Here is a 22,311-nt window from a genome sequence, read left to right as displayed (position 1 = left end):
TCTCCTTAGCCTTACTGAGCTTCAGATCAACTGCTTAGGTTACTTTGCATGCTGAGGACCCCCAAAATGTGTGGCCATCTTCCCCACCAGTACCCAGCAGCAGAGTGGCTCCAAACCTGGTTCATTGCCTCTGTCTTCACTTGGAATATGTTTAAGGAGACACAGCAAATTATGCTAAGTGTCAAAATCCATCAGTTGTGATTAATGGGAAACTGGAGGAAAATATCCCTTTGGGAAAAGGGGAAGATAGGAGTGAATGAAATAATGAAATAAAAGAGTTCGGCCAAGTAAAAGCAGTATTTATTCATGCCTGTATATGGGTTATGTTCCCATGGGAAGTCAGATGACTCCATGGGAATGGCCTAAGACTACACAATAAGCATGTAGTTACCAACATTTTTCCTGTGAACAGCTCTGCTGTTTCCTTTTCCCCACATCTTGATAAAGATTTCCCATTCTGGAACTGGAACAGAACTGGTGGGTTTGCACTAACTAATACTAGACTGCAGCACTTTAATGTCTTATATTTATTGCATGTATGTAGTTCAAAATGTCAAAAATCACCATGTGTGATCTCTTGTTAGTAATAAACTTCCTTTAATAAACCCATTCAGCTTTTACTAGATTCTCAGCATCTTTCCTATCTACAGCCCGCATTCTATCTTGGTCTGCTTGTGCCTTAGGGTGATTTTTGAACTCATGAACTCTTCTCTATACAAATTAGATTTCATATTCATTTACATAAAGGCCTTGACTCTGACAATTTTCTTACCAAATGATGGAAATCCTCTTTTATCCCTAGATTTGTACTAGATGTGTGGGGTCTGCTTTCACAGCAAATTCTACGTGTGTTCTCTTTAAAACAATAACATTTATAGCGAATATATTATTTGCTGAATGAAGGAAGGTCCATTTGATTTTGAAGTTCATATCATGATAATCCAAAAAGGGAAAGTACAGCTCTAACTAGATTAGATTTACAGGGTAAGGAATGTAGAGATCAACAGCTTTTTAATCCTGAAACAGTTTTTCCATTTACCAGCCTTCACAAGTCACTTAGACTCAGGCTGACAGAGACTCATTTTGAATACCTGAGGTTAGTCCCATGGGCCTGGTTTGAGACCGCTGAGCTTTTACTGCTTGTGACAGGAGCTGCAAGAGCTCAGTCCTTCAGAGAATGCATTGAAACATGAACCTTGAGAAATTAAGTCTCTTACTTCCAGAAATCTGAATCTTAAGCTTTTTCAGGATAATCTCTTAAATTCAGAATACTTTATTCACTTGTATATTATCTATAAAATAGCTAAAGATTAATTTGAGGAAATTCAAAGTTTTACAGCTGTTCTGCCTAGCTGAATGTATGGCAGTATTTTGGTGTAGAATGACAAGCCCAAATTTTCACATGGAATTTTGGGAATCTAAAATGATACTTCTTTCCAATGTTAAGCAAACACTGGGTGAAAGCAATGTAGCATAACTGTTCTGAAAGAAAGCTAACTTATCCCCTCAAATGTCATACTTAAAGAGGAATATTAAAGCAGTTTTTCTTTAGAGATATTCACATAGCTTTTGACTAAAGCCTGTTTGAAAGAACACTTGTTTCAACTAGTTCACAGTAGATTCTTTAGGCTGTGATAACAGAATAAAATAAGCATTTAAAATCTGCTTAAAAATTCCTTGGGGTCCACTTTACTTCACTGTAGCCATTAATATCTAAGAGTAGAAATTCCCCTTTTAATGCATTTTGCCCATGGAAATTTCATGCAGCAGCAAAGATAGCTCTTAATTTTGTTGCTGTTTAAAAAAAAAAAAAAAGGTACTTCAGTTATGTTACTAACTGTCCTGACTCTGAACCTACGCTCCACTTATCATTCACTCCACGCTCCTACTGAGCACACTGGGACTGGCCATTTTGTCAGCAGCCTGCTGAGTATTGACTTCAGGAGTGGACCCCTAAAGCACAAGCTAAAAAACTCCAGCTGCTGAAGGCAGAATAGAAATCCTTGCAATGTAAGAGGTAAAATTAGTTTTCAGCAATGATGCTATAATCCATCATGCAAGACAACTGCAAAATTACTTTCAATAACACTGTCACATTCCCAATTTACACAAAAAAATTCCCAGTCAATACTTGTTACTACAGTAAGTAACCCAGTGCCCTGCAGAATATTACGTGCATTGTATCTACCAAGGATTTCATTTTAACAGATAAACTTGTTAGTGATATCAGTGGTTAAAAATTAAAACAGTTCCGTTAATCATTGATTTTGCAGCCTATGTTATGTGTTCACCTTCATGCAAACTGTCATTTAGTAAACCCAAATTAGATGTGATTGGAATTGCATTTTCCTTCTAAAGGGGCAAAACAGCCAGTGAAGGGTGGTAGAATGCTGTCAACTCCAGAGAAGAGGAGTGCCTACTGACAAGTCCAGCGTACAAAGAAAATATTTTGAATTGGGAAGGTGTGTTTGCCTGCCAGTGTGGGTGATGGTTTCATGCTTGCTCATGCAGCAAGGGAAAGATGCTGCTGGTGCCTTCCCGCCCTGTGGAGCTGTGTATCCCTAATCGTGGCCTCTCCTCTGCTCTGAGTCACCACAAGTTGTCTAATCTTTGCTCTGCTGGCCAGCCATTGTAGCATGTGGGGCCAGGGAGTACAAGAAAGGCTGTGACACTCATGTAAATGCATGAGATACAGCTGCTGTGATGGGAAAAATGAGGCAGGAGTCTTCTCTTATGCAGTGTGTGAGACCTGGCAGGTCTCTGTGTGTACATGGGGAAAAGCAGCTTCCTCAGTGGTATAGTCAGAGATCTTCTGGCTGGTCCCCAGATAGAAGCCAGGAATATGCAATTAGGGAGTGAAGTAGCCTGAAAAAGCACATACAGCCTTAATGATAAGTTCCTATCTCCAGGATGCTGCAGCAGCACTTAGGCAGGCAGCTCTTACAGAACAGTATTGCTGTGTTTTTGCAAGGAATCAAGACAGGCAGTTTAAAAACTGGGCTAATCTCCTGCTGCTTCCATGCAGAGAAGACGACATTTCATACGGATAGAACAATCTGGAAAAAGTGTTCTGAGGGGAACTGTTGCCTTCCTTTCTCTAGGTGTCATGGAGAATATAGTTTTATAAGAGGCCTCTTATTTGGACCAAAGATGTAACAAGATTTGTGAACTGTAAGGTAAAATTAGAGAATCATCAGTGGGAAGAAAGGTGTGTGTTATAGGAGAGGACAAGGAACTATCTACTTTAGGATGGGGTTGGATTGGCTCTTTGGTTCAAATTCTGTATTGTACAGGAAGACTTGAAATCTTTCTAGTACTCTCTTGTTCAGGATTTAGTAAGTAAAATTCTGTGCTTTCGCTTTACATTGGTGTCAAATCTACACTTTTTCTTTTTACAATGCTGGCTTTGCAGGGAGGGGGAAAAGATGGAGTCCCTGGAGAGAAATCAGACTGTCTACTTTAGGATGTCTGTAGAAATCTCTCTAAACCTTTCCATCATAAACCTGAAGTTCAGTGACTTTTGTTGAAGTTACATGGATATTTGAGCTCTCTGGAGGTTCAGATGCAAAAGTTTCCAAGTAACACTGTTGCTGCAGAGTATATAGTGCAATATATTTAATTTACAGAGAGGTAAACTGAGGCGAACCCTAGTAGAATGGTGAACCAAATCCTGGAGTCCTGACAACCAGTCTCATTCCAGTTACCATGAACAACTGTCTCCCAGCTTTCATAAACAAAAGCAAAACTAATGAAATTTATGAAAAATGATAGGTCATTGTTAACAGAATAATAAATGAAGGCTGAGTTTTACAATACTTTCCTTATTTTTTCAGTTTGCTGTGTGCTTTCTGAAAGTTAAATTCTGGCATCATTTAACTTTAGTAACTTAATGGCTGCTTGGAATTCAAGTGAATATTTGACAAAGGCAGTAAGGTTTTTCAGGAGAAGAGGTTCAACTTGTTCCATTGAGATGTATGTATTTTTCATTACTTTCTCTAAATGAGCCTAACTTTCACTGATATTTAAGCTCCAGTTTTCCACAAGTTCAATATACTAACATAGTATTATTGAGCATTATCAGTTAAAGGCTTTCTAAATGTGAATTCAACAAATATACATGCTATGTTAATGACTTCTTTATATTTCCATTAAATGCAGCAATAGTTCAATAGAAATGTCATAACTTTTCCGTACAAAAAGAAAGCATTAATGAATACTAAATCCACAGTTAATGATGCAGCATCTTGACGTAACTTGATTTGATATAATCCAGGCTGCTCCACATGTTACATTTATTGCTAACAGTAGGCAGTTTCTCCTGAGTATTCTGTGTGAATAGTTATATGTATTTGTTAAGTATAATTTCATTCATTTATTGCTTGTTCAAACATAAAATAGACTTTGAAGTTCAAAATTCATTTGAAGTGATGACCTTACTAGATTTTTCAGGTTCTCAAGTTTATCGTGCAGAGCTGCTGGCATCACAAACTTTGTAATTTTTGCCCATAATGAAGTGCCTCTCACTTCAGTGGATTGCTAAATACAGTATTTGATGCTAAAAGCATACAGCTGTTAACCATAGTAAATTAAAAGAAGCTTACTTTTATACGTTATTCTTGTTATGGTGTCTCTGTTAAGCATACGATTTAGAAACGGATTTGATGATTCAGATACCTACAGAAGAGAAAATATACAATGTCAGAATCTTCTCACAAACATTTCCTCTCTGTTCTGTGTGTGCATGCACACTCATTCTCGATCTCCTGCCACTCCTTCAAACTGTTTCTGCCTTTTTTTCACTGTTGTGGAAGAAGAAATAATTACTTAGATATTTTTCTAACAAAACTTGTTAGAAAGTTGGTATCTAAAAATAAATCAAAAAAAAAGGGATGGGAGAACAGGATGAATAGAAATTAATTACATGTGTGAGTACATGCTTCTTCCCCAACATCTATGATGGGATTTGCAGGTGGTTAATATAATTACGCAGGATTTTTATATAGTATTCTGTTATTTTTCTATTTATTGAGAAATATTCTTTCCTTGCAGCAGACTATTTAGACTGCAAATAAAATCTGTCTTCCCTTTGTTTTATGGAGAGGTGTGAAATGCCTAAATATCTCACACACACACACTCACAAATATGTATGCATACACATAAAATGTTCAGACTATGTTAACATAAGCATACCTGAAGAGGATTTAGAGGAAAAAAGACAGAGGGCTTAGAGGCATTGTCGGTGTGTTGGGTTTTGGTTTTGTTTTTTTGGGGGGTGGTGTGTGTGTGTGTATGTACTTTATCAAAAATATCATTGTTGATTATCAACAATAATTTAATGAAAGATATTATTGCACTGCAAATGGCAAAATTATTATTGGTTAGCAAGAAAATCAGTGTCACATTTTTTTATGGAGATGTTTTAGTAACTCTGTAGCTAGCCTTCTAATATCCTACTTGTCTTTCAATTATTCTGATGTGGCTTTTTTATCAGACACTGGATGCTGCTGTTATACCTCTAGCATTTATCCAGAATGAAATAAATTTATATTGAAAATGGAAAACGTCACAAAAACCTTAATTAAGATTTAGGAAAATAAATGGGCTACTGGAAAGACTGGAATCCAGCTCTATTTGACAGGTAGCCTTCGGGAAAATTCAGTTCAGGTTCCATATTGTAGAAATTAAGATAGTTACTTCTTCATTTAGAAGTTCTTGTAACTACTTTGGACATTTAAAATAGAATACATCTTTTCATGCCAGTGAGAGAGGCCTAGAGAAGAATATGCTGAGGCAGATACTAAATTTTGTTGCTCATTGCAGAAGGTGTGCAACTTGGCAAGAACATTATGCGTTATTTAGACAAAATTGGCATGCTGGGCATTTTGAAGGCTTGCTTCAATTTTATCCTTTTGCGCAAATTCAAGTCAGATCGTTGGGTTGTAATACAATATATTTTGGATCAAAAAAGTTAGCCTAAATATTTTCAATATTAGACCTGTATATAAGGGCAATTTTAATATCTAATTATTCAACATGCTCTGTGAAATGCATATTTTAATTCTAAGGTTAATGCTTTGTCAGAAATTTTACCTTATGAAATGGGATTAGTACTAAACGGAATTAATAGATATCCAATACCTATCATCATCAGATGATGATGAAACCTATTTATTTCAGCATGAAGCACTCATTCAGAAATAAATGCTTTTTTATACTGATGAAGCAGAGATACATAATGGCAGAATACAAACAATATTTTTGGGGGGGGGGATATAAATGAGGAAAGGTTTCTCCAATGTAGCCATTAAAGTGTAATAAGTGATGTTTATGATATAAGGATTCCCCCCCCCATCTCTTTTCATTTTCTGTGCATTACATTGTAAATGCTTTGGAGTAGAGATTGTGTACTCAGTTTCTAGGACGATGCTGTCTCTGGATTCCAGATCAGAGCCTCTACGCATTGCTATAGTATATTGAGGAGTCCAAGTCCTAGATTTACAGCTCATGGGAAAAGTCCATTGTCTATATATCAGGTATTGATAATACAGAATACTTACTTTCATAAATATGGAAACTACCACTAACCCATTAGGACTCTTTGCAGCTTCTGTGACATTTGTGTACAGCTCATGGTTATAGTGGATTAGTTGAACCTGGAAGACAGGGAAGGGAAAGATTACAATTAAACAGTAGCAAGTCATACCATACGCTGTTTGCAAATACTCTCTATACACCAAGTGGTTTGTATTAGGATCCCATCTATGCTTAGGATATTTTGTAACAGTGCAATTTTTCAGAGGTTTGCAGCATGCATGACTTTAATAATTTCAGTCACCATCTGGCTCCAACTGGCAGAGCACCAGCATGTTTTCTTCTAAATTGCCAGTAAGTGAATTTACCCACATCAAGTTATGAATTGCACTGCAGGGGTTGACAGCGTTTCCCTGTTGCAACAGCACTTGCCATGGGCATCAAGTAATCTGTACTTTTCAGCCTCAAGCCAAACACAGAGGAGTCAGGGGTTGAAATATTTGAAGAAACATATGGGATACGGGTTTGGAATGGTTTTAAACCAGCACTTGCAGAATTCAAAATGCTAATATTCATTGGTCCCAAATTTTACAAACTCGGTTACAAAAGCTCCTGCAGTTAGGCACTTACTATGCTGTTCTTAACCAGGTTCTCCTTAGCTCCTACAGCTTTCCTTCTGCTTTCTAGTTTTATGACTTGCTGGAACTTTTAAATGATGAAGGCACAGTTCATCTCTCTCCCTGTATATGTAAATATCTTACCCAGGACAATGGTATTTGATTTGTCTGGGATCATTGGACACTGTTACCATTTATATTGCAATTTGTAGCCTCACTTTTTTTTTTTTTTTTGTAAAAAGATGAACAACTTTAAGGAACTTGTGAGGTAGTTAAGTATTTCTAAGGATTTGAAAGGCTAGTTAGCTTTATTTAGCCTAACGATATCTATCTAAGTTTTCAGATGTCAATTAGAAAAGTAAGGTCATTTTCAGAATTGTAGCAGCCTGATGTTTGTATTTAAAAATCAGGTTTGTCTTCTGCAGGCTGGTCTAAATCTAAAGGCTGTCCACTGAAATTTCTGGACTTACATACTGTGAATGAGTATTAACTTGATCTATGTCTGGTAGTCTTTTTAACTGTGCAAATGGCCAAAGACTAATACTGTCAGTAAAGAAACTTCATCATAGTGTGCTTTCCATGTTTATAGTCAGGAAAAGAAACTCACCCAAAAACCCACTGAAATGGGGTTTAGTGCCTTCATCAGTGATTTCTTCTTTTGGATGAATGCAATGTCTGGTGCTTCAGCAGTGAAATACAATTGCAAGGATTTCTCTGCAAGAATGACATCCCTATACGATCTGCAATGCGCAATCAAGTTAAAGACAAAGCCTTGCTTTGCCATCCAAATGTATTTCCACCAACATGTGTACTAGTAGTGATCTGAATTATAACAGCATCCCAATTTGTGTAACCTACACCATTATTATCTCAGTCTATGATAAGTTGAGAAATAAATGATGTGTCCAGACTCTGGGAGCGTTCAGACAGTTCTATTTTCTATACTCTGCCCTGACTGCAAAATGTATTCTTCTTACAAGTAAACTACTCAGAATCGGATCTTATGAGCTTTCCTAATATAAAAATTCACCAAGCACATTGTCTTCCCACCACCCCCCAAATCCCTTAGCAATGCTCTTTTAGTGCTTGGACATTTGATGTAAAAAGGGGTAGTGGAAAATTTGAAAGGAAAGAGAATGTTTGCATTAGCAAGATTAGAAGATCTTTGGCACATAGCTTTACTGTTTACACCTAACAGTTCACAGACCAGAAAAACAAGGTAAGGGTCAAAATTACTACTATAAGGTGTTAATTTCAGTTACTTTTGTCCTGTCTGGATTGGGAACTATTGGTTGACCTTTTTACAATTCACACTGTAGGCATTTTTTTAAGGCAAGCAAACAAACCAAACTGGAACGAAAAAGTAAAAATGTCAAAGTAGCCAATGAAGTCATCTACTAAATTCTGACAGCTGGGAAGCAGGATGAATGCAGTATGTTTTCTAAAGGTCTTGTAAAGAATTAATGAGAGCATTTACTCTATGGCACATAGAGGTTATAGGCTCATTAGTTATCACTTGGTGGTACTACTGAACTTTGATAACATCATGGTTCTGGGGACTGTGTGCTCACTGAAATTTTTAGGCTTAGTAACACATTTTTCTTTTTATGTACAACTATTTACTCTGGCAGCCAAACTAACTTGTGAATTATCAAGGAAAAAAGTGATGAAATCTGCTTTAGACTAGAATTTCTTCTGTACAAAGTCCCAGAATAACAATGAATTAGATTAACTTAGTTTATCCAACTACTGAAATGTCTAGTGCAGGAATGGGTAAGGACCAAATTTTCCTTCCACCCTTGGAAGCCGAGTCAATGTCAAACTCTCGTTTTTACTGATAGGACTTATGGAAATAAGGAAAGATTCTGAAGTATATGTGACCACACATAGGATATTTGTCCCAGACTTAGTGCAAGGAGCCTACTGTCCACTGCAGTTCTAGTCTTGCGTAACACATTAGATTGCAATGAGAGATACGGTTCTGTATTGGGTCTGGCTGAGATGGAGTTAATTTTCCCCACAGCAGCCCTCACAGTGCTGCGCTGTGTATTGGTTGCAGCAAGGTCTCTCTCCAAAATTTCCCCTCCCCAGTAGGCTGCTGGGGGTGGGCAAGATCTTGGGAGGGGACGCAGCCAGGACAGCTGACCCAAACTGACCAAAGCGATATTCCATACCTTATGACATCTGCTCAGCAATAAAAGCTAAGAGAAAGGAGGAGGAAGAGGGGAAAATTGTTATTTTATGACATTTGTCTTCCGGAGCAACCGCCCCACGTACTGAAGCCCTGCTTCCTGGGAAGTGGCTGGACATGGCCTGCTGATGAGAAGCAGAGAATAAATCTTTTGGTTTTCCTTTGCTTCTGCGTGTGACCTTTGCTTTTGTTTTATTAAGCTGCCTTTATCTTTACCCATGAGATTTTTTCCATCTTATTTTCTCCTCCCCTGTCCTGCCGAGGAGTGGAGTGATGGAGCAGCTTGGTGGGCACCTGGCATCCAGCCTGGGTCAACCCACCACAGGGCATCAGCACATAATAGTCTCCCGGCTTTGCTGGAGACCTCTCTCAATGTCAGACATCAATTCACTCTGTGCAAAACTCACACAGGCAGGCAATAGGTATTTGTGGGAATGAGTTATCAGACTTGAACTGATTAGAAATTAGAATAGTTATTTCATTTACTGATCTATAAATGATCTCAACCCCGATTTGCACTGTCTTTACAATAAGAGTACTTGTCTGAGAACTTAGGCGTTCTTTACCAGTGCTTTCAAGTGGTTTTCATTTCAAGTTTCCCATTCCTGCAGGTTTGTATGCCTCTGCCCCACTTCCCCTCCCCTTATCACGTCTCAGTTTGGTAATGAACCATTTTGGAGAGCGTGCTTGAGAAATCTTGCTTTGCTATAGTTTGAAAACATCCCCTTGCCTTGCTATGCATTATTGTTTCTCAAAGATCCTAGTGCTGAATGAAGACAGACTTTTTTTCCTTCTGAAACCTGTCATTTTCTCTGTCTTAAAGTTGTATCCTTCCTCCCTGCACCCAAATTAATTTTAAAGCTGTTTCCATGGCACCATGGTTAAATTAATTAGGTTTTTCTTTTTTTAAAAAAAAAAAAGATTGACCATGTAAGGAGACATAATTTTCAAAGTTTCTGACATGGAACAGACAAATTTAGAAAGGTACAGATGAATAAGGATGTCTTAGATACTGAATATGACATGCAGGATAAAAAATATATAATTCCCTATTAAATTTCTTCTTTTGAAAATAATTTATTTAAAGTTGCCTGAAATACCTGTAATCTTACAGTCTGGATTAAGTATTACTAGAGCCTTTCATGACGGTGAAGCCACACACATGTCAAAATCGCACTTTTTCAAATTATGACATTGTATTAAAAACAGAGCACAACAAGAGCAAACTTCCAATGCTGAAAGTACCCTTTGATTCTAGTTTGAATTTCAGGGCTCAAACGCAATACAGAATCTTGTTATAAGCTATTGATTTTCTTTGGAAGATTCCCCTTTTAAGATTAATTTGCCACAGAACAACTGATAGCTCTTTGTTTTCCTCGAGCTATAGAAGTTCTATTTTTCAGGGAGAAGACGAGAATTAAGATTAATTACTCCCTTTTAGCCGATGAAAATCCAGAATCTGCCCTTGTTCCATCACCCAAGAATGTGCGCTGGACCAGGAGCAGACACAGCACTTTTTAGACACCCAAGGCTGGTGGTGGTGGGAATGTCAGCCAGAGCTGATGACAGTACGTTAGGGGTAATCTACTGAGCACCCTTTCCTCAGCCTGACAGGCTGTGGCTTTGGGGCAAAATAATATAGATAGGCTGATATTATGGCTCATATTCTGGGCGCTGTGGGGAAAACATCTAATTCTCTTTCCCAACACACGTGCATGTGTGTTTATAATGGTAATAACCTGTTCTTCGCCTGTACTTTACTATGAGTACAGGGCTGAGGTTTATTACTCACATTGTTTGTACTGGTTTTCCTCTGCAATGTGTTTTGCTGTTTTTTCTTGATTCTTCACCCAGGTGAAATGTGCAGGGCAGAGCTAGTAGTGGGGTATTTCTCTGTGGTATTTGACCAGGGCTCTTTGGCTAAGCAAAAGGAGGCACTTTGCTGTGTTGATGGTTGTGGGTGCCAAAAATTCTCGGGACTCTTTTCAGCAATCTTTTTACCAATTTTTTAACTTGGACAAAGACGCTCTGTGAGTTACAGAGCTCTGATCTTGTGTGCATGCCTAACTCTTTTATAAAAAAGTTAGATCACACTGAGACATTCTGCTGCAGTGAGACAGGGAGAAATATGAAACAGGGAATTTAGAGTATCACAGCACTTTACGCACAAATGTTTCTACAGTCGTCTTGAGAGTAATGGAATACCCTTTATTGGTATTGGGTATAGCACTTGGAAGTGTTATAATTGAGTGCATAAACATTTTGATTTGTAAATGACAAGGGATTTAAACCACAAAGTGAATGGCAGCAAGGAACAGCTAATCTGTAACTATAATATTTGTATTAGGCTGCGCTACCTGATAAACTGTTGGGAGACCTGATTGAGAGCAAGCATGAAGCATGTTTCCAGCACAGCAGGGAATGAAAGCAAATGAAACTGCTCAAGAAAACAAGTTAAATGTTTGTTTTGATTCAGAGTCCTTGTAAAAAGTGGCTAAGATCTCATTAAGGAAAAAAATTATACATTTTTGTTTATCCAAAGCTTAATAAAAACAGTAAAAGAAATGTAATTTCTGCATGGCAGGTGTCCAGTGAGGAAAATAATTTTAATGAGTTAAAACCTATTAATAATAACAGTTGATATTCCAGTGTTAAAATATAGTTTCTCTTACAGGTCTTGTAAAACCCCCTGGAAAGAGCAGTAATGTCATATCACCTAAGACTTATTTATGGTATTAATTTTGTGGATCTGAACAGGTATGAGATCTGAGGTCCTCACTTTGTGAAAGAAATGAGGTTTTTTTCAAATGTCCCCTGTTTCTAGGATGTGTAAGTTGTGTGGCTGACAAAAATATATTTAGATCTGTCTTAAATTAAATTAAACATACCTCCTGCTTCATGGAAAGCAGGTATAGCAGCATCTGTGAGAACATGCACCAGGCTCCTCAGAACCTGTGGTCCTGATTTGTCTTGTTTTGTTGGACCAATACCTGGCAGTGATGCAGTGGAAATTTTCTTATCTTTGGCAAGCGATGAAGGATTTTTATGGTGTGTTGCTTAATAATAGGCCTAAATAGCACATGGACTATTCCAGAAAGAAAAGCAATTAATTGCAGTTTTTTCATAATTGTTTAGGATTTGGAGCTGGATGTTAATGATGTCTTTTCCTGAATTCTTATAATGGTCGAACCTTGTTTGCCCACACACACTCACCCATAGCACTAAGACTGTACCTATGTAATTATTGCATCTTGATGGATACTCCTGGCTTGCTCAAGGCACAAGTCATTACAATTCAAGCGGGGTAAGAATTTTAACTATCTGGTCCAGTTCTCAGTTCCTTTTATGCTTTCAGTGAGCCTCGTCAAAGTAACAGGACAAAGCTGGAGGACTGGGCTGTTAGTGGGCCCAGAAGAATGCTATTTAAGAAGATAGAAATTATGATTCACAGTAATTATCTTTGAAAAACAAAACCATCTTCTTCTCATGTGCAGGGTACTCTACCATGAAATGTTAGGGTCTGCCAAGGTGGTATTACCTACATACTTATTAATTAATCCATAGATCTACCTGTCTGTTAGTTTTTATGTATAAGCCTACAGCAGTGAGGTAGTCTTATGTTGTTGGTAAATTGGTAAAATAAATTTTACATCACCACCTATACTTCCAGCAGTTTACTTAGCATTTTAGGAAACTATTGTGGTTTTAAGATTAAAATCAGATAAAAAAATTAACTTAGTTTAATATAACAAAGGAGAAATGCAAAAAAAATTTGTTTTAAATAATTTTATGTCTCTGACTCTTTAATGTTCTCTCTATTAAAAATGAGGTTCTTTAGGCTGTTGCTGACAAATGTAGTTTGTGTTGTTTTTTTTGGGGGGTTTACTGCTTTTGACAGTTATTTCATGATTTAAAAGAAATGTCTATAAAATACTGGTTTAACAGAAAAGCTCGTCATCCACATTTATAGCAATATGCCAGCAATTGTATCCTAGATAAATAAAAAGGATTATAATTCTTTTTTTACTTAAAAGAATAAGACTAAGAATGCAAGGAAGGAACTTATTTTTCTCCTGCTTCTGAGCAGACAGCTGTATAAAAGCATGTCCAAAGAAATGCAATAATGCATCATGCAGTAAAGTGGAAATGCAGTCAAGGCTTAACTATACTTGGCTCCAAAATCTACTTTACTAGAAATGATGATATACTAGGAATTAGCACTTAAACTGCAAATGGTGTCTAACACTTCATTAGACCAGCTGGGAACAAGAACTAACTTGTAATACCTCTGTTCAACAAATGAGCTTTATCAGGGTTCCCTGGTAAGCAGTTAACACTGTCTGTTATTTTCAGCATATACTATGATTCTTAAAAAAAAAAAAAAAAAAGTAGCATTGCCTGCTTTAGGTTTAAAGTAGTTATCTCTAGATGCAGACATAAAAATGAAAGGTGAGTGAGAGTCTTAAGCTTTCTGGGGCATCTGTTCTAAGATACTCTAACTGGCTGTTTAATAGTGCTTTGAAAAGAGATTGGTGAGAATCAGCTGTGAAGCAGGACAGCATTTTGGCTGCTGACCTGCTATCTTACACTGATGAGGCTACGAACAGAGCAAAACATACTCTTTGCTTGTTTATATGCAACCATTGTAGCTAGAAAGTATGAAAAATATGACCTAAATGAAGTATAGAAGATTTTAAAGTATTTCTCTTTAATATTTTTATATGTTCTTTTTTTTGGTAAGTTTTTCTTTAATTCATTTGCAAGTAAGAAAAAAGGCTATTTTAGCCAATATCTAAAACTTGATGTTTCTTTTCAGTGTCCATAGGACTACAGTAAAAAGTACAAATTACTAGCTGAAGAGGTCAGATTGGTTGTTTATGTGTCAGAATTTGCTATTCAGACTTTTCACCTTTGTGCTAACATCAAAAAATTAAGTAAATGATAGGCCAAAGACATAAATGCGAAAGGTGATGGATTCCTGCCATCCAAATACTGCCGGAACTGTTACAAGTGTCACAATCATTTGTACTCTCTTCCACATAGTAGGAAACACAATGAAGGAAAAATCCAAATTGAGCCCCAGAGGTACATAGATGTGTCTGTGATGCTGGTTGCTCTGTGACTTCAGGAGAGTTTTTGACAGGGCAGTCATTGCTGAAGCCTTCCACTGCCGATGACTCTAAACATGGGGTATTTTTGGCTGACCTGCCCGTCAACCACTCTTGTCATTCATTGTTAGCAGATGAGTAAGAGCTGGGTAAACATAAATAAATGACACTGTTCAGCAATTCACTCTGTATGAGGATCAAAATGAAGTCTTAGACTCAAATGTTTAATGTTGATTATGTCTTGGCTGATGCAAAAATTTCATTGCAAGCTGTAATTTGGCACTGACCCAATCCATCATCTACAAAAGTTACATCTTAAAAGAGAATGGGGTAATGTAGGAAAAAAGGCTATTAGATGAGCCTATCATCATTTCTGGATTCGTGTAGGATTTTCTGACTAAACACTACATTTGTTTTCTCATTTTAAATACAACAGATGCTCAGACACCATGATGATGAATTCACTATAAACGCTCCATTTGGGAGATTCGGTTATATAATGGTGCTCTGAATTTCTGGGAGAATTCTTGTATTTTTTTAGCAATCAGTCCAGAAAGCAGCAGAAGATGGTTCCAGCAAGTCGAAAAAGTGGTGAAGTAGCGATTTATGCTATTTTTGTGGTTCACCGCGTTACCCTGAGACATTGAGTCAAAAGGACACACGTGCAAGGTCACCGAACGGTGTGACAGAGATGCATTGACAGTTCAAACCTTCTCTAACAACTTGTGATGCCACTACGGCTCTCAGTCTACCTTGCCAAAGTACCATCTGTAGCTAGGTTTCAGTTCCAAGGGTGGGCAGGATGGGCAAAAGCAGACAGAGAAATATCACAAACTGATGAATAAAAGAATGAGCAACAAAAGTTAATAGAATTTGGGCTAGTGAAAATCTAGTTGTTGATCTAGGCCTTATCATTTTTGACCTCATTTTATAATCTAGTAGGAAAAAAACGGTCAAGCTTAATATACCTGATGCTAACTAGCAAGCAAAGAAAAAGGTTAGTGTTAGGATTACAAACCAGAAGCAGAAATAAGCCAATTATCAGTTTTACTTGCTCTCTTGACTATAGATGTATACTGTTAAATAATGTAATTTTTCTGTGGCAAAAATGAAGCATGGGATTATATGTCATTTAAAAATGACAATAAGGTGTGTATATGAGGAAAGCACAGAATAACGTCGAGGTGGTATTTTAAGAAGCTATTGGTGTGGACCATCTGAGGCTCGTGGAAGTGCTTGTGCAGCCCATTTGGGCAGCAGCTCCTTCCTGTCTGCCTACCCAAACGCTCTCGGCTGTGACCTGATCTCAGCTTAGCACAGGCATGCAGTCTGTCATCGCTGCTCCTGCCACGGCGCCTGGCTGGGTGACCTCTCCTTCCCACTCCCTGCTGGCAGGTGTAGGATAGAAGAACTTGACACAGGATCTGTGGAAATTGGCTGCTCTTGCGGGGAGGAGAGGAAGAAAGGGAGATGGTTTGCTTGCCCTTTGGGAAGGGAAAGCGGTGCATAAACGTGAAGGATGGACATATGCACTTGGTGAGATGAGACTTCCTGTTCTAAGCCAATGGAATTGCAAAGCATTAATAGTATATCCATTGAAAGTTGAATGAGAAAGCACACACAGGGTCTCATGGGATCTTTCTGAATGATTTATTGACACATGCTTTTCTCTCAAGAGTCTCCTTCCCCTTTAGTGATTGGGTTGCTCACCTAAGACTTAGGAAAATTACATTCAACTCCTTTTCTGCCCTTAAGCAAATCTTCCTATCATTTCTGCCCAGCTTGCCATCTCTGACATGGGAATAGCTGCACTTCTCCAGTAACAATGTTGTGAGATGTAACATTAACAGTGTTGGGGAAAGCATCTAGATATGAATGTCACGTTATGAAGTTCAATTTGTGTTATTGATCCATGACAATTTGTGACACGCCACCCATAAAAGGTGCAAAAAGAAGCTCAGAACATAAATAGTTTTGACAGGAGGCTATGGGACGCTTGGATTTCTGGCACATGGAAGAGTGATTACAGGGATACATTTAAAGCCTGATAAAAGAGGAAAACAATCTAAAATGAATATAACTGCTAGTGATCGTAGAGTTAAATCTTTGAATGTAAATTTAGTGCTCAAACACAGAAATGTTTGAGGAAGCCCAGTTTGACTCAAAATAGCCAAAAGCATTTCTGGAATTAATGTTTTATTGAATTATTGAAGGTCCTTTAGGATATTAATGCTGTGGTAGATGAGATGATATATTACAGAGTCAAATTTTTAGAAATCATTTGAAGAAAATTCACACCAGGATTTCCTGTTTAAGGTGCAGAGCCAGAGATTGAGAGGAAAGAAGGCACAGATCTACCCTGCAGGCAGAAAATAAGGGGTGGTTTTTGTTTAAGAATATCCTGGAAGGCTCTTTTAAAGCTAAGGGAAGCACAACTGCATTTTGTTGTTTATGTAAATTGCATGAGAGACAGTTTCACATTTGTAGTTTAAAAGGTAAATTTGAAGTTGAGAAATAATGAGCACAGACAAAACAAGAGGACATGAAATATCTAAGAGTATGAGATAGTACAGCTTAAGGCAGACAACTATGAAATTATCTTGTTTCTAAATGAATTGAGTGGCATTATACTCAGCAGGAAAGATAACTGACACTTAGAAGTCATAACTAAGCCTTTATCTTTTATAAAGCAAGCCTTTTAGCTCTATCTGCAGATTTGGTGAAAGGAAGTAGGATATTGGCAAACACTACTCAACAAATGCAGTACAGCATAAATTAAAAGGGCATGAAATTACACACAGCAGCATTTGTTTATCGTAAGAACACGTTCTTCTGGGTACCTTGTAAAGGGCACTGAAAATTGCCACATGGTAAGAGCAGTTCGGTACAGCCACACAACTGCAGACTAGTGCCATTTACAAACAGAGGAAGATGATCACAGAAGCCTTTCCAGCAGCCTTCATTATACTGCGGTTGGTTGAAGTTCAAAGATCTAACAGTGGTTTTCTTTGTTAAAGGTATTTTCTGCAATTTCCTGTTTTATATCATCCCTCAAAGTTGCTTCCCTACATCCACAATAATAAATGTCTTAGCTTCATATAGACAAGAAAAGAACCCCTCCTCTTCCATTTGTTTCAGAAACTTTCTAATTATATATTTCAGTACGGTAACAACCTTTTCCTAACTCATTGGCAATTGTTGCTCAGACTAGCTAAACACCAATGATCTCTGCTTCATGGCTTGACTTGTCTCTATAACGCAAATGTTAGGTATAAGAAACCATCTGAAAATCCCATCTAAGCATTAGGAAGTAAAGCTGAGAGTTACCTTTGGGAATATGCCCCAAAATTACACTTATTCACAAGTTTTTGAAGTTAATAAGTGAAGGTCAGTGAAAAATAATGAAAATCAGTTGCAACTGCAACAGAAACGTGGTACCTGACGTGTCTTTGTGGGCTTTTTGGGCAGCGAGATGCGAACACTAAACGGACAAAAGGGCGAAGAAAACCAGTTATGCAGACAGCCTCATTGTAAAAAAGTGACTTGTGCTTCAGGAAGGAATTAGACTGAGGGATGAATGAACAGAGGGGGAAGCCATGGTGCTATAGGTGATTCTCTAACCTTAAAAGCGGATCTGCCTAATGGGGTTTGAGGTTTGTAGAATGGAGGCTCCTGAGCACAGAGTGCTTCGGGGATCCTGCGTGTGAGTGTTCATTATATAATTTGGCTCTTTATGAATCTGGAATCTTTTAACTGGTAATTCATCTTTTCACTGGAAAGAGGGGGGAGTGTAACAACAGAGGTTCAAATTGGCAACACAAGTATTTTACATGTCTGTCTTTAAACATAGATGAGTCTAGAGCCCCTTTCGTACTCAAAATATGCCTCTTGGTCATGATGGTGGTGAAAGGGGCAGCAGTAAAGTCACACTTGCAACTTGTATCAGCAGGTTTTTGACATCAGGCAACAGAAGTCAACGTTGGTTTTTTTTTTTTCCTCAATTAGAAAACAGTTTTTATCCATTTGCAGGTTAATTTATGTAGCTGAAATGCTGAAAATACTGGCATGGAAATATCTGAAATGCCAAACAGAGATTTTCCCTTAATGAAAGAAAACAAAGGAATATGCCATGCTCCAAAATACTGAACTCCTGAAGAAATCTTTAGTCTGTTGGACTTTCTGCAATTAGAAAAGGTGATTTGGGTCATGATCCAATCAAAATACTTTGAAATTAGTTTTGTCCATGTAGTAAACTATTTCCTGCTGGCAGTCAGGCCGTGAAAGCAGCTCCTTATTCTCGCTGGCAAAGGGCCTGGCCTTCAGAATGTTTCTGACTGCCATGCAAATACCACACACTATTTTTTGCTGCTTCCAGTTCCCACTGGAAGAGCTATAGACCCCTGAAATACTCACTGAATGGGGATCTGCAGTGGCACTTCCATGGGGGATTAACGTTTGAATGAAGTGAGGGATTGTGAAAGGTACAGCTGCAGCTCTGCAACACCCGGCTTCCAACTTGCCTCATCACAGCACTATTTCCTTCTGTGGCTTTTCCTTTACTGATCGTGAGGATGGGAGGCAGTGAGCAGAGGATGCTGCCTGCTCCTCTCCCATCCCCGAGAGCAACCACCTCTGCCTGACAAAGCACCCTTGGGAGGATGGAGGTTTTAGAGTGAAGCATGGGTCCTGCTTTCCCCATGTAGTAAGGGAGCTGTGTGCTCACAGTGTGACTGCAGTGCTGGGCTGGGGCAAATACAGTGGTTAGCTTTGAACTCATGCCAATCTCACAAAATCATGCAAATATTTATGAACGTTCATGCACAGTGACTGCAATGGTACTGCTCTTTGTTAGATGAGCAAAAAAAAAAAATAATCATTTAATACAAGCAATGTCTCCTGTGGGTTTTGTCTTATTTTTTCCCCATGAAATTACTAGTCACAGATTTGACCAGCTGTGGTTTCTTCAGTTAGTCCTAATGTTGTGCTTGCCACCTCTTCCTTTATTTAATTTCTTTGTTATGTACATTATCATGTGGTATGGCTCTTGCACAGCGAAAGAGAACCTTTCTTTTAGTGCACAGATGAAATGGAGCTGAAAATTACAGCAGATAAAAATCCAGCTCTTTGAACTGTAATGTTAAGAACTCTTCAACCAAAGTAGACACCTAATTGAAGATAATGTTGGCTCTATAAATTACTGTATTACTTTGTCAAGCTTACATCATTAAGCATGTATTTGACTTCATTATACTGCGGTAAACAATTTGTTGTTGTGGTAAGAGAAGCTGGTTTGTAGTATCTGTAGGCAAAGTCGCATTATACTTTAAATGCAAATAGTGGCATCTTTAGATTTTGAGTTATGAAGCAATAGTGCAATTATCCTATTACCTTGCTAAAACATCTAATTATTTGTCAATGATGCGAAAACCTGAGAACTTAAATTTGAGAAATTATAATACAAATGTAGCTATTATTTTTTTCATTGGCACTTTAACAATGTCAATTTGCTGGGCTGTTGTGAGGAAAGGATCCCATATAAAATTACGGCAATGGGGACTGCATATCACTAAAATGATATCTAATAAAAGATTGATTTCTGATTGTAATAAGTGTAGTATGTATACAAAGTATGTGTTCAGCTTTATAATTCATTTAAATATATGAGATTAAGCTTTACTGCATAACAAATTACATGCTACTGTTACTCCAGCCTTTGCAAAGCCCATTATTGCAAGTTTAAAGGGAGGCACATACAAAAAATAGAAAGGAAAAAGCCAGTTCTTCCTACTTTTTAAAAAAATGTCATTGAACTGTGAGCCCAGTTTAAAGTCAGAATTCTGTCTCCAGTGTCCCCTGATCTCCTCAAGAAAAGAAGTTCCTGAATTCTATTAAAAATTGCTGGTTTCTCAGCAAACAGCATGAAGAGTTTTTCCTGGGAGAAAGGTTTTAATAATTAAAATTAGTCAATACTGACGCGCAGGAGATTATTTGATCTTGTTCAGAAACTGACACTTTCCAGAAGGGGAAAAAAATGCAATCTCTCTAATAAATCACTTTGTGCAGAACTGGGAGTCAAGTAGAAGAAATTTGCTGCAGAAGAAAAGAGGGCAACTCACCAGGGAAATAGGTTTGCTCAAAATAATTGTGAGTTTGAACATCAAGGTTGAGATTTTTAGGACATTTCCAGAAAAAAAATAATCTGTAAGACTCTCAGGATGAGATGTAAAAATGCATTTGTTAGTACTTCAGGGCATTACATCTCTCAAACACATTTATAGAAAGTTGCTGTTGGTCTTGTGCTCCAGTCCAAATTTCTATTTGTCTACTTTTTCCCCTGCAATTTCAACTAAACTCAGCTGGTTTATCAAGTCAGTCTACGTTTCTGTGCAGAACTGAGGATGCCCACCTTCATTTAATGGACTTAAATTTTGCTCCAATAGCCCCTGTCAACTTTGGTTACTGTCAGCAGATGAAAAGATGAAATCAAAAACACGCCAGTGGATGACTGTGCCCAGCACGGGCTGGATTCCTTTTGAGCCATGCTCTTTTTCAGACTGTCCTATAATGATGCCTGTGCCACCTCAGTCCATGACGTTTTCCTTGCCCATATTCAGACCCATATATTCCCCTGCTTTTATGAACGCCAAACCTCTCCCCTGCCCTTTTCTGTCCTGTTTCTTCCTGTCACTTAAAACCTGTCATTCTTCTAATGCTAGCACTGCTATGCAGCTGTGCCACTCCTCACTGTGCATTTCCTAGAGGAGCAAAATGGTCCTTAAATATACCCTAGTTGCCTTTCGCAGTGGTGTTCAGAGGTTAGTGAATATATGTCTGAAACCAGACTGCTGCTTTTTCAAGGGGCCATCGCAGTGGGAAAGGGCAGCACTGCTCCTCTGCTGTCTACATAATTCTGAGGATGTCACAGGTTGCTCTTGCAAGTGTTTCTGAAAGCACAGAAAAATAAGTTCAGATGCTCTGGCAGGTTACAGTATTGCACCTTTTCTTTGTATTGCTGAACTGTGTCTTTGCGTTCTGTTTTTTAGCTTTGATGTTGCATAATTAGAATCACTGAACTTCTGAAATGCAAAGAATCCCAAATGTCCCAAACTTCATTCTGCTTTAAAAATGTTATTCTATAGCTTTTTATCATACGAGGAGGGCAACATTAAGGTATAATTTAAATGTACAGAGTGATGCTGCAATTCAGCAGAATTGATGTTGTGGCTGAAAAAACCCCAACCTTCTGAATTTTTTGGACTTGTTTGATCTCCCTTTGTGGCAGATCTGATGAGGAAGTGGAGAGGGAGGCAAAAAAAGACTGTATGGGCAAGCAAACTAATGGATGCACAACCAGTTTTTCTGTTCCCATTTCCCAGCTTTGGAGCACTAAACTTTTATATTCCATAATTTTTTAGCAAAGTTTATTCTGTGTTATCTGAAGCACTACAAAGTGCATATGCTGTTTGTATTAAAGATGACGACACAAGAACTGCCTTTAACATAGAACATATTTGGAAGAACAGACACAGGCTAAATCTGCTCATACTCTGAGTAGTGATGTGAAAGTACTATATTTGTACTTCTGATTAATGATTTGATGTCCTTATCTTTGCTAGAACTTCTAAATTTTTAACAAGGAACAATAGAACAGAAGTTATTTTTTAGCCTTTTATGCTCCTGCTGTACTTTACAAGTGAAGTATTCAATACCCAGTAGTAGAGGAACATCTTGGAGTTGGGGCCTGGCATCTGGCAACCATCACAAATCCTCCTGATGTCAAGGGGAGTTTCATGGGTGGAACAGGGCCAAGTTATTACATGGGCCTAGAAGATCAGCAGTAGCTTGCTCACAGCTCTGTGCAGT

At 38.0% G+C, this 22,311-nt stretch overlaps 1 protein-coding gene and 1 long non-coding RNA gene across 8 annotated transcripts in view; one reads left to right on the top strand and one right to left on the bottom strand.

Annotated features, from left to right (window-relative positions):
* The window catches only part of CA10 (carbonic anhydrase 10), a 206,739-nt gene that overhangs the window by 7,010 nt on the left and 177,418 nt on the right, over window positions 1-22,311 (bottom strand). For all 7 annotated transcript variants that reach the window (XM_054846754.1, XM_054846758.1, XM_054846755.1 and 4 more), the window contains 2 exons: window positions 6,559-6,654; window positions 4,602-4,674 (listed from right to left, as the gene is read on the bottom strand). In XM_054846754.1, coding sequence (XP_054702729.1) covers window positions 4,602-4,674; window positions 6,559-6,654 — 169 coding nt within the window. The remainder of the gene's footprint in view (window positions 1-4,601; window positions 4,675-6,558; window positions 6,655-22,311) is intronic.
* The window catches only part of LOC129214698 (uncharacterized), a 177,843-nt gene that overhangs the window by 85,694 nt on the left and 69,838 nt on the right, over window positions 1-22,311 (top strand). The gene's annotated exons all lie outside the window — the stretch shown is intronic.

Source organism: Grus americana, chromosome 18 (genome assembly GCF_028858705.1).
Source record: "Grus americana isolate bGruAme1 chromosome 18, bGruAme1.mat, whole genome shotgun sequence".
Taxonomy (NCBI): domain Eukaryota; kingdom Metazoa; phylum Chordata; class Aves; order Gruiformes; family Gruidae; genus Grus; species Grus americana.
The sequence above is the reverse complement of the archived record's forward strand: the minus strand, read 5'-3'. Positions and strand labels throughout refer to the sequence as shown.